We start from the raw sequence: 14,035 nt of genomic DNA, 5'->3' as shown, positions 1-14,035 counted from the left end.
TTGGCATTGTTGTTTAAAATTATTTTTATATATTGTTTCAAACTTATTTCATTTATTTTAAATATTTTATATAAAGATTAAATAATTTGAAAAGTATAATTTTTTAATTAATTTAAATTATACTTAATTTTTATTGGTATTTTTCAATAAGACAACCAAATAAAGGATTTTTCTTTCTTTCTTTTGAGTACTTTTTAGAACCAAATATAATGTAACCGTAACTGATATCAATATTTTCTTTACCTGAGACCACAACAAAAAAGGCAATAAAAACCAAATGCGCATTTATTTCACTAGAATAATTGCAATACCAACGGACAACAGCATGCAATGAGGTTACACTTACTCCTATGCAAGGATCTATGCTCGAGATTTATTATTGTCGATCATAGTTCTTCACATCATACGTAACGCACCCCTTACTACGATATGATGTCTACTGAAGATCAGTAGAGATCTTATTTTTTTCCATACATAACAATATCCTTCTACAATGAGAAAGAGACATGCATTATTAGACCCAACAGAGTACGTAATTATATTACTAGTCTTCCTCCAGCGCCAAACAAGGCTCCTGCAGTACGAGTTGAGCCTTTTCCTGAATGAGCTTCCATAGACTATCAACATGCCTACTCTCAGTCAATGTGGACCCAATTGCACAGCGTATGATATAAATCCCACCCACCACTGCATGAGTCATGAATGCAGCACCACTTCCATTGACAGCCATTAGCAGCCTTGAGTTCAGTTCTGTGCCCTCCCCTTCTTCTCTGGGCCTCAGTCTGAAGCACACCAGTGCAAACCTTCTCGGCACCACAACCTCAAATCTGGGATCTGTGGCTACATGTGCCTCGAATCGCTTGGCCAAGTTTACATCGCTGCGTATATGGAACATGAGGTTGTCCAAGCCATGCCTTCGAATCACCACCCAAACTTTGATGGCCCTGAATCTTCTGCTTAGTGCTATTTGCCAATCTTTGTAGTCTATGACCTTCTTTGATTCGCTTGCATTGTTCCTCAGATACTCAGGAGCAGTTGATAATGAATCCACAAATAGCTTTGGTTCTTTAATCCATAGACAACAGCAGTCCATGTTGGTGAGGAGCCATTTGTGGGGGTTCATACTAATCGAGTGTGCGAGTTCAACCCCATTCAAATGGTGCCTGAATTCGGGACATATACAGGCACTTCCTGCATAAGCTGCATCAATGTGGAGCCACACCTTGAAGTCCTTTGCGACGTGCCCTAGCGCCTCCAGAGGATCAACAGCCCCAGAGGATGTGGTTCCCACAGTGGCACAAAGAAACAACGGAACAAGGCCAGCTCCAATGTCCTCCTCCATTGCTGTGCGAACATCGTCTGGGCATAGTGCAAAATCATTTGAAAATGAAGTGGGGAGGCTTCGAAAATTTGAGGTTGGAATACCAACCAACTTTGAGGCCTTTTGAAGGGTGGAATGTGTTTGATCAGAACCATAGACCACCAACTTAGTTATTTTATGATGGCCGATCTTTTTGAGAACTTTGTCCCTTGCAGCAGCTAAACTACAAATTATGGCCTCACAGGTACTTCCATGCAAGACACCGCCACCACCTCCTGAGAAAAGAAATGAAGGTGGAAGCATAAGCATTTTCCCAACCCAATCCATCACAATGGATTCGAGTTCAGTGGCGGCAGGCGAAGCGATCCAGTTGAAGCCTACCACGTTAAGTCCAGTGCAAAGCATCTCACCAAGAAAGCCAGCAGTGCTAGCATTTGCTTGGAAATAGCCAAAGAAGTTGGGGCTCTGCCAGTGAGTGAGGCCTGGAATGATGCTATCAGATACATCTTTGAGAATGGTTTCCAAGGGCTCTGGACAATATGGGGCAGTGTCTGGGCAATGGTGCATGAGGTACCCAGGATCAACTTGGCTTTGAACTGGGTACTTCTCCACATTTTTATAGTAATCAGCAATGAAATCGACTACCATTTTGGACTCCTCGGAGAAACTCTGTGGATCCAGAGGGCTGAAGGTGTTGAAGGAGAGGCTGCCCATTGTACAAAGATAAGAAACTTTGAAACGAGCTGTTATGATTTGTAAGGTTCAAAGGTGGGTGTCTCAAACTCTTGAAAGGTATAGTATTTAGGGACAATTGTTTGGGCCTACTTGGCTCAAAAATTAAGGTTTTGGTCATATAATTTATTGGAAGCAATCACATTAGCTGGTTGCTGTCCCAAAGAACGGTCAAAAATCACATTTCCCACATTAATCCTAAATATTTTTAAATAAAAATTTAAATATTGAAAACCATTAAAATAAATATTTTTTTTATTAAAACCATTTTTTAAAAGTAATAAAATAAAAATCATGAATCTTCAAAACTATAATTACAATAAATATTTTTAATTTTAAAACTAATTTAATAATTTAAATTAATGATTTAAAAAAGTAAAAATGTTACGAAAATATTTTTTTTATTTTTAATTCCATTTAAATATAATTTTTAATCTCTATTGATAACAATGAAATTATGTTTATAAAGACAAAATAGTAAAAATATATATTTCATTTAATTTACTTATAATGAACAATTCAAACATGATTGATTTTAATTTTATTTTCTATTTATTAATTTTTGTAAGGAAGGTCTTAATGACATAATTTGGTATTAAAAAAAAAAAAAAAAAACACTATCAATAATCGTCTTAATGTCAAACTCAAGTTATTTTAAAATAGTACAAAACTTATTAGGAGCTTTGTACACCATTGTATACTTGATACATTTCCCTTGTATAGTTAGTGTAATACCCTTTTACAGTGACACAAATTTCGTATCCTTCCTAAGTTATGTGTCCATGTAGGTGTGTGTTAACCATGTTTTCAATGGTTTGGTTGAAAAAATTGTGGATGACTTAGGGTTAAAAAAATTTCCTCAAATATCATTATTGGGGAAAAGATTATAATTTTTATGTGAGAGTTAAATAAAGTGTATAGCATAGGTGTACAACCCTTGGGTGACAAGAAAAATAAATGAGTCATTCAGAATCGATTCAAATCTTTCACAAAGGGTAGTCTTGTACCCCCTTGTACACTTAGTACATTTGCCTTGTATAATTAATGTAATACCCTTCTACAATGACATAAATTTCATATCCTTTTAAGTTATGTGTCCACATAAGTGTGTTTAATCATATTTCCAATGGTTTAGTTGAGAAAATGGTGAATGACTTAGGATCAATTTTTTTTCCCTAAATATCATTACTGGGGGAAGTATTGGAATTTTCATATGCGTTTAATCATATTTCCAATGGTTTAGTTAAGAAAATGGTGGATGACTTAGAATAAAAAAATTCCCTCAAATATCATTATTGGGGAAAGTATTGAAATTTTCATGTGGGAATTAAATAAAGTGCATAACATATGTGTATAATTCATGGATGATAAGAAAAATAAAGGAATGGTCCAGAATCGATTGAAATATTTCATAAAGGGTAGTTGTCACACCCTTGAATATCACCCTAAATTTTTCACGAGTGTGCAGTGCTAAGGACCCTTCCTTAGCCAACCTTTCTTCCCAGCCCTTAGAAAAGCACAGTAACAAGACACAAACGATTACGGGAACCTTCCCAACTTGTATTAAAGTCACTACAAGATACAAAATTGTTTTCCCTGTGTCAAAGTACAATGCTTACACACCTAAGCATTCAATGACTCATCCCTCATCTTTCATGCTCTCTCAAGGATGCAGAGGTCCTTTTAAAAGACCCAGCCTACAGTTTACATTTGAATTTCAAAATTCAAAATATGGAGCCAATCCGGTGGTTATGCAACTGGCCAAAACTGCCCACAGCTGCTTGCATAACCACCCACCACCTAGATAGTGGTCTGCTTGTGTAACCACCCACTTGCACCAATCATCAGCACCTCAGCCATCTTCCAATCAACTGTAGCTGACTACTGACCTTATCACTTGTTGTCCAAGCTAGCTGTCACTAGCTAGCTGCACTGGTTAGCTGTCATCTCCTCAAGCCTTTCTCATCAAGCTGTAGGAAAGTCCCCCTAACAAGCTGCTTCATTCCTCGTAAGGTGCCTCTTATGACTGGGTGCCTACCAACGTGTCTTTAATCAAGGCCTTCTAAACTAGGCAGCATGCACCAACCAATTGACCAGGTGTCTGGTGCATCAGTGTGCCTTCCCCACATTGATGTGTGAGTCCATGCCATGTTAAGGTACCCATGGCTTGGGCATGTTGCTAGCTCCCACTGTTAGGTCAAGCTGCACAGCAACGAGCCATGGCATTGCGCCCATGGCTGATCCCTCTTGGTGCATAGGGCATTGCACCCCTGTGCTATGCATAGGCATCATGGGTGTGAGTCAGCTACTGTCCAATGCCCCATCAAGCCATGGCATTGAGCCCATGGCTTCCTCAGCTGGCTCATCGCACAAGGCCTAGGCGCCCTCGTCCCTGCGCGGGGAGGAGGTAGGTCGCACCAGACCTCATGCCGTTGTGGCCAAGGGGTGCACATCACACATGTCGTGGAGCCCATGTGTGCGTGCTTGAGTTCCATCCGTGTGTCCTAGGCACGCCCAAGGTCGTGCCATGGTGCCCCCCCTCCCCCCTCCCTTAAAAAGCAATACGGACCATTTTCAAAATGTCTGGAGAAGACATCATACATGCTTGAGGAGACATAATGGAATATTTAAATAAATATAAATTAAATTCCAAAATAAGCCGCAACCTCCATCTGCACCAACTCCATAGCCCACATCCTGGTGCGCACACGGTGCCCGTCTGGCTCGCTCGCAGTGCGCGTCTGGCTTGCACATGACCTCTTCACTTAGCTCCAGGGGTTTGAACCACCAAACCTCCAGGCCATCCTTGTTCTTCATCTAGGCTCTCATGGGTGCAAGGCCTACCCATGAGGCCTTTTCCTCCAAATTTGAGTCAAGTGGCTAACGGGCTTACAGTAGTCTTATACACCCTTATACACTTAGTACATTCCCTTTGTACCGTTAGTGTAATATCATTGTACAATGACATAATAAATGAATAAATGAAATTTAATTCTTTTTATTAATTTCATATAAAAAAATAGTACTAAACAAGGTTTTCATTTTTTAATTAAACGTATTTTCAAAAAGAGACAATATAGAAAATAAAAATTATTTTTAAAAATAAAAAATAAAAAATAAAAACTAGAAAAATATTTTTAAAACAAACTCAAACATAATCCATATAATTTTTAACCACTTGCTTTCATCTAAAATGAGTAAATATACCTTTTAACCCTTTTATATATATATATATATATATATATATATATATATATATATATATATATAATATATATATATATATATATGTAAAAATAAATAAAATCAGTATCTACTATGTATTGATATACACTTCTAAAATAAGTCATATGAAAACGTTTTAATTGGGTATCTAAAATAAAAACTATTCATCCATCATTTTTATTTCTTTTTCTTTTTTTTTTAATAAAGTTTCAATTAATTCAAATAATTAAAAAAATTAAACTTTTTATTTTATAATAGTAAAAAAAACTTTAAAATACTTTTTAGTATAAAAGAAAAGAAAATAGTGAATATATTTAGTTTAAACAGTGTTTTAATAATTAAATTATTTACTTCTAAAATGTAAAAGATAATTTTTATTTATTTAAATTAATATTTTTTTTAAATAGTATTTGAATCATTAGTATAATTTTTGTTTATTTATAAATTAAAAATAGAAAATAATATTGATTTTTTAATTATTTATAAAAGAGTTTAAAAAAACAATGAAAATTCAAATGGTTAAATACCGGCATATGAAAGGTACTATAATATAGACAAAAATGGGTAGTTGGAGTACTATAATAAAAAAAGTGTCGGTACCATTACTGCTACTGTTATTAGTACGTCCGACATCAATATTTTATTTATTATATTCACGAGGACACTTTGCTCCATATCTCTTTGTTGATTTTTTAAGAGAGAATTGTGTTTTGGGCATAGTTGGGTCCAAAAATTAACATTTGATTTATATATCATCCATATTTAAGCTCAAGACTCAAACAAAGTATAAAAATTAAGATGAAGGATATTGTCTTTCATTAATCCCTAAAATATCCTTAAACCTTATATAAGCACAAGTGAGTGTGAATTTCAATTTTTTTGTGTTTTTTTTCCTTTTCTATTCCCTATTAAGTATTACTCATTTCTAACTTTTTTTTTTCTTTTTTCTTTTTCTTCCAATCTATATTTCTATTTTATGTCAAATAAAAAATCAATAATGTTTTTTTGTTTTTCATTTTTAAAGATATTGAATCTTTTTGCTCTTATTATAAGCAATGATAAAAATTTTGAGATTTTTCATCCAAATATTTTTTATCTTTTTGTATTTATCTTTTAGTTTAATTTTTCATTTTTTATTTTAAATTTATATTACACTTTCATTTATATTTTTCTCTTATTTTTAATTATTTTTTATATTTTCTACATTAACCATATTTTAAAAAATTTTAAAATTGACTATCACTTCACTTTATTATTATTATTATTATTATTATTATTATTATTATTATTATTATTATTTATTATTATTATTATTATTATAATATATATATCCTTCTAGCTTTTTAATTTTTAATGTTTTTATTTAAAAATTTTTAAAAAGATAAATTTATTGAAAAAAATAACTAAGATATGAAGTTCTAATATTATATTAATAATTTTTCTTATCTAGATAGACTAATGCAAAGTATTTTGACTCACAACAAGAAAATTGACGATACAATTTTTTAGTTAAACTTTAGAAATTAAATTTCAAAGAAAATTTTATCTAAAAATTATTGAAAGTGGTATTTAAATTTTTTTTTATTGAAAACTTATCTAATTTTTTACTTGAAAGGTAATAGAACATGTTTACAAAAAAAAAAAAAATTACTTTTTCATATTTTAAATAAATGAGTATAAATATATTAAAAGAATTAAAGATAATCTTAGTAAAAAATTTGATAAATATGATTATAATTTTAAATATGATTCTTTATTTCAAACTTATATTATTTCTCATATATATTAAATAATTTTTAAACACCTCATAAAATATTAATATTATTTGTTTGTTCTAACTTGTAAATTAGGTATCATAAAATATTATATTTTTCAAATTTATAGAACATATAATAAATATTTTTTAAATACCTCATAAAATATTATTATTTTTAATCTCTATTGATAACAATGAAATTATGTTTATAAAGGCAAAATAGTAAAAACATATATTTCATTTAGTTTACTTATAATGAACAATTCAAACATGATTGATTTTAATTTTATTTTCTATGTGTTGATTTTGTAGTGAATGTCTTAATGACATAGTTTGATAAAAAAAAAAAAAAAAACCATCAATAATTGTCTTAATGTCAAATTCAAGTTGTTTAAAAATTGTTCAAAACCTATTAGAAACCTTATACACCCTTGTACACTTAGCACATTTCTCTTGTACAGTTAGTGTAATACCCTTGTACAATGACACAAATTTCATATTTCTCATAAGTTATATGTTCATGTAGATGTATTAATCATATTTTCAATAGTTTGGTTAAGAAAATAGTGGATGACTTAGGATCAATTTTTTTTCCCCAAATATCATTATTGGGAAAAATATTAGAACTTCCATGTGAAAGTTAAATAAAATGCATGACATAAGCGTGCAATCCTTGGGTGACAAGAAAAATAAAAAAGTGGTTCAGAATTGATTAAAATAATTCACAAAGGGTAATCTTGTACACCTTTGTACAATTAGTATATTTCCTTTGTACAGTTAGTATAATACCCTTGTACAATGACACAAATTTCATATCCCTCCTAAGTTATGTGTCCATGTCCACGTAGGAGTATTTCCAATGGTTTAGTTGAGAAGATGGTAGATGACTTAATGTCAAAAAAAATTTCCCCAAATATAATTACTGGAGAAAATATTAGAATTTCTATGCGAGAATTAAATAAAGTGCATGACATATATGCACAATTCGTGAGTGATAAGAAAAATAAATGAATGACTCATAATCTATTATAATATTTCACAAATGGTAGCCTTGTACATCTTTATACACTTAGTACATTTTTCTTGTACAATTAGTGTAATACAATTGTACAGTGGCGTAATAAATGAATAAATATTTTTTTTTTCATATAAAAAAAATAGTACTAAACAAGGTTTTCAATTTCCATTTTTAAAAATAGTTTTCATTTTTAATTAAACGTATTTTCAAAAAGAGACAATATAGAAAATAAAAATTATTTTAAAAAAATAAAAAATAAAAAATAAAAACTAAAAAAATATTTTAAAACCAAACTCAAATATAATCTATATAATTTTTAGTTACTTGCTTTCATCTAAAATAAGTAAATATACCTTTCAACCTTTTTATATAAGAAAAAATCAATCTCTATTATGTATTGATGTAATCCACTTCTAAAATTTGGTAATATGAAAACATTTTAATTGAGTACTTAAAATAAAAACTCTCCATCCATCCTCTTTATTTCTTTTTCTTATTTTAATAAATTTTCAATTAATTCAAATCATTAAAAAAATCCTTAATAAACAAATTTGTAACATTTCATATAACTTATTGCTAAAAGTCATGTCCAAAAAGTTACTAAAATAAGGAAGGAAGAAGATTAAAAAAAAAAAATTAAACTTTTTATTTATAATAGTAAAAAAAAAACTTTAAAATACTTTTTAGTATAAAAAAAATAAAATAGTGAATATATTTATTTTAAATGATATTTTAATTATTAAATTATTTATTTCTAAAATGTAAAAGATAAAAATAAATGTAAAAGATAATTTTTATTTATTTAAATTAATATTTTTTTAGAAAGTATTTTCTAAAATAGTCTTTGAATCATTAATATAATTTTTTATTATTTATAATTTAAAAATAAAAAATAATGTTAATTTTTTAATTATTTATAAAAGAGTTTAAAAGAATAATAAAAAATCTAAAAATGGTTAAATAAGAAAGAATAATGGCTAGTAATAGAATACAGGTGAAAATAAGTCAAATAGATATTTTTTTAATTATTATCTCATATTGGTTGGAGTAACTTATTTTAATTGAAAACACGATTGTATCATTTATTTATTTATTTATTGAACTGTACAAAGTTTTTGGTGCGCCTGCAGAAAAGTGTTGGTACCATTAATGCTACTGTTATTAGTACGTCCGGCATCAATATTTTATTTATTATATTCACGAGGACACTTTGCAGCATATCTCTCTGTTGATTTTTTAATTTATTTATTTATTGAACAATACAAAGTTTTTGGTGCGCCTGCAGAAAAGTGTTGGTACCATTACTGCTACTGTTATTAGTACGTCCGGCATCAATATTTTATTTATTATATTCACGATGACACTTTGCTGCATATCCCTCTGTTGATTTTTTAATTTATTTATTTTATTTTTTGGTACTAATTAAGATTTTGTTTTGTTTGTCATTTGACTCATTTGGCAGCTAAAACTCTTTCTGGGGTGGGTCATGTCGTCATCATCGAATAACCAGGAGCAATTTATTTACTACACTTAGTTGATGACATTCATACAACTATGAGTTCAATACTTTTCATCTTGAGATAATTATGGCTGATGGTTTTCATTTCCCATTTAATATTGAAAACCCTTCCACACATGTTGATCTCATCTCATTGAGTTTGGCTTGAAAGTGCTAAGAAAAGAAAAAAAATATTAAATTTTTTTTTTATGTTTGATTTTATTATGAAAAATACAAAATATAATTAAATATAATTTAAATTAGTAATAAACTTATAATATTTTTTCAAAATTATTTAATGTTAACATAGAATAATTAAATAAGTGAAATAAGTTTCAAATAAAATACGAAAATAGTTTATTAATTTTAAAATTATTTTATTTTATTTTTTTTCATTTTTTCTCTTATTTTTGTCTTTTTTTTTTTCTTTTTTATATTTTCTTTTAAACTTTCCGAGAATTGGCAAACATAGCTTAAAGGCTTTTATTTTTTATTTTTTTATGAAGATTTTGATAGGACCATCAATCATTTCTTTTTTAAGATGAGTAATTTCTTTTTCATTCTTAGTGCATGGTTTCACGTGAAGAGAAAACAAATAAGTATAAGAAAAAGGAGGAAGGTTTTAGAATAAGAATAAATGGCCAACGGTCCCACTTGGCCGACACCATGAAATATAGAGTTTAGTGACTGCCAAGGGTTGTGAGGTGTAGAATGAAAATAATGATGATGATATTGCAAGGGGACCATTTTGGTTTCTGCAGAGAAATGATGACAAACAATGGAACGAAGGAAAAAATAAAATTTATTAATTGTTCTAAATTAACCTTCTTCTGTTCCTTGCTCTTCTTATTTCTACGTTCTATAGCAGTTAGATGAAAGGCAGTTGGAGAAGAGGCCTAAGTAAGGAGGGATGGGACTCACAGTCAAGTAAGAAGAGATAAATAGAAATGCACTTCCATAGCCACAAAAACCATCAGAGCATCATAACAAAAAAAAAAAAAAAAAAGAGAAAAGAATAGGAAATTACCTTCTGGAGAAGTTGAAGGGAGAGAAATGGCCAGAGTTGTCTCTAGCTGCCCACCCAAACGACAAAAATATTAATTTACTTTGTTCTTTTAATTTTTTCTTTTTTATTTTATTTTTTAGGCTTATTTGATTAAAAGAGTCTTTGAAAACCTAATTTTTGAAATTTAGTCTTTCACCCATTTTTACCTCATTTGGATAAATATACATTCTTTATTTTCTTATAAAAATAACTCTCTTTTAAAAATTATATGTCAAAAATGAATTACTTTTCAAGAAAAACATTAGAATGATTATATTTATAATTTGAGGATTATTTCATCTTTTTAATCAAATATTTTTATTTTTTATTTCATGTATTAATGTATTTCTTCTTTTAGTCACATATGGATCATACAAAACAACACGCACGTCAGATACAATTGATGTGGTGAAGGATGCGGCGCGTTGTGCTCCTTTTCACCAATCATGCTTGTGGTCCGTATGAACTCACTCTTGAAATTTCTTTGCATTTTCCACATGAAAACTACCCTGAAAGTGATATCGATTGAGTTGTAGTTGGGAATAAGGTTGAGAAACTTTGATATGATTTTTGAGCATCAGTCGAATCTAATAGTATTGGTATTTGTATGGGCCACAATGAATAGTATTGAATATAATTATATTTAGGTCAAATTTTCACTAGATAGTTTTTGGATCAATTTTATAGTATCGATATTTGTACGGGTAGTAATGGATGGTCTCATATCATGTTTGTATTACTTAATTTAAAGGAAGAAATAGTAAAATTTACTTAATTCCAATAACACGCCTGTCAAAATTATTAATGTCAAGACAAGGTATTATTATATCATGATATAATACAATCCATCTAACCCACTCAATAGATTAATTAAGTTGAAATATGTATGAATTGACAAAAAAAACCATTAAAATGATTCTAACATGTTAGACCCATTAACACAATTAATTCTAATATGTTTAACCTATTAACATAATCATGATTTGTTTAAAATTTAAATTTATAAATATATAATTTTGAAATATTTTTTAGTTTCTTTAACTTTTAATTAAGTTTGAATTTTTAAATTCTTAATTAATTTACTTATTAATTTTAATCATAATATTTTATAATACATAAAGTAAATGAAATTTGAATTTACATATATTTATAATTGTATACAATGTTTTAATTTTAAAATATTTATAATTTTATGATAAAATATATACAATACTTAATTATTTATTATTTTAAGGCTATGATATTTATAATTTTGAAAAGTATTTTTATTTTTATTATATATATAATATATAATTAATAAATTATATGGACAAGTTATACATGAGTATTTTGATATAATTAAGTAAATGAGTCTTTTTGAAACAAAAAAGTAAACAAGACAAAGAGATTGAGTGGTCAAACCTTCAACACAACCCATTTATTAAATAGGTTATATAAGTTGATAGGATTATAACATGAATAAGGATATGCCTAACTCAAACCCTCAAAAACTCTTACCCATTCAAATGGTCATCCCTATCTATTTTCTAGGAATAAATATTTATAAATAAGAAATGTGTAATAGTTGAACAATAAGAGTGGTAGAAGAAATAAATTTTTCTTAATTTTTTCAGTTATTTATTTGGTCTATGTAATTGTTTGTATGTTTTTAACCCTATTACTCCAACAAATTGATATTAGAGCTAAAAAAAAAAAAAAAAAAAAATTGTCATGGGATGTACCCATCCAAGGTTTCAATTCAACCAAGACAATTACAATAATTAAAGTAAATATCAAGATAAAGGATTGTTTGGTTCCCAAGATGTATGAGAGGGTGTAGTGAAAGGCTACAAGATGATATAAGATGAACCACTCTATCCTAAAATCAAAGAGATTTCTTTTAAAAAGATATAAGGAAGAAAGACAAGAAAACTCTTATCTCATCTATCAAACAATGAATGCAAGCACTTTTGAGAAAATTTCTAGTGTAATCATTGCCAAAAAACATGGGAGATACTACAAAATTGACCTAAAAGGATTGATAAGATAAAAGAGTTCATCTTCAAACTCTTAAAGAAGAATTTGAAAGTTTGAATATAAAAGAGTCAAAATCATTTTTTTTTATTTATTAAATTTAAGAGTATTGGAGATTTTGAATATATTGAAAAGAAATGGGGAAAGTTTGAAATGACACTTATGTAATCTAGAAGATATTTTGATCTTAAAATTCAAAGTTTGATAATATTATTATGCCCACCAAAGAATATAAACATTTATACTTTATGTCCATTGATCAACTTATGAGTTTATTATTATAAGCCCATGAAGAAAAATTAGAAAGGAAGGATATAGGAAAATTGAGCCAAGTTCTTAAACCAAAAACTTACATTAAAAGATAATAAAGAGAAATTTTAGTAATGAAAGAAGTTAAAACAAGGATGAAAATATTGGTTTTGACAAATATATCGGTAATTTGATTTTATGGATATCAGAATATATTGGGAAATATCGGTGAATATTTTAACACAAAACAATGATGGAACGAAAATTGATAAACACTCATAAAAATATTAAGAAAAACTCTAAAAATGATATAAGAAATAATAATAAATATTTTGAAGTTGTTTTGTTGAAAAAATTAATATTTGTATGATATAATTTTTCTTATTCAATGATAATATCATGTGCATAGATAAAAAATATGAATTTTGTAAATATATATTTATTATTAAGTTACATTAAATATTGTTCGAAAATAATTGTAATATTTAATTATAATATGTTTAATTTTAAAATACATTTAACATTAAAATTATGATCCATTTAATTCAAATGTATTTACTTATATAAAATAAGATGATATATGTATAATATTTTTAATATTTAATTAATATATAAATGGTATAAAAAATCTATAAGAAATTTATCATGAAAGTTTTTATATTTTAGTAATCAATTAAATGAAATTAAAAATAAAATAATTGAAATTAATTAATTTATAAAAATATTCATTGAATATTTTGTTTTTATGACCAATTTATATATATATATATATATTAGTGAATGATATTGAAAAGGACAAACTTGCCTAGTGGTCATGTGTTGCCACATCCGCAACAATCCACCTCCATTTTTGGGGTTTGACAGCCTTTGACCAAGGCAGGAGAGAAGAATTGACTGAGCCACCTGGTGAACTGGACCAAAAAATTTTTATCCTTGGAAGAGATAAAGAGGGTTGACTTACAACCCATCCCCATTTTTGGGGTTTGATCGCCTTTGACCAAGGCAGGAGAGAAGATTTGATGGAGGCACATGGTGAATTGGACCCCAATTTTTCATCCTTCGAAGAGATAATGGGGATTGATTTTTCCCCTATTTTTGCAAAAAAATTCGGTGAAATTTAGTTTATTTTTTTTGGCTATGTTTTACAATAGCAATGAACCAACGGAAACATTGCCAAT

At 28.6% G+C, this 14,035-nt stretch overlaps 1 protein-coding gene across 1 annotated transcript; it reads right to left on the bottom strand.

The window, feature by feature from the left end:
• Positions 1 to 262: 262 nt before the first annotated feature.
• LOC117912423 (tyrosine decarboxylase 1-like) lies at positions 263 to 2,094 on the bottom strand. Its single transcript, XM_034826996.1, has one exon. It carries the CDS (start codon positions 2,033 to 2,035, stop codon positions 545 to 547), a length of 1,491 nt encoding a protein of 496 aa, XP_034682887.1. The 5' UTR covers positions 2,036 to 2,094; the 3' UTR covers positions 263 to 544.
• Between the last annotated feature and the right edge of the window lie 11,941 nt (positions 2,095 to 14,035).

The sequence above is a fragment of the Vitis riparia genome, chromosome 4 (genome assembly GCF_004353265.1).
Source record: "Vitis riparia cultivar Riparia Gloire de Montpellier isolate 1030 chromosome 4, EGFV_Vit.rip_1.0, whole genome shotgun sequence".
Lineage (NCBI taxonomy): Eukaryota > Viridiplantae > Streptophyta > Magnoliopsida > Vitales > Vitaceae > Vitis > Vitis riparia.
The sequence above is the reverse complement of the archived record's forward strand: the minus strand, read 5'-3'. Positions and strand labels throughout refer to the sequence as shown.

Excerpts from the sequence above, each read along its gene's own strand:
- LOC117912423 (XM_034826996.1), bottom strand. The coding sequence starts at position 2,035 with ATGGGCAGCCTCTCCTTCAACACCTTCAGCCCTCTGGATCCACAGAGT.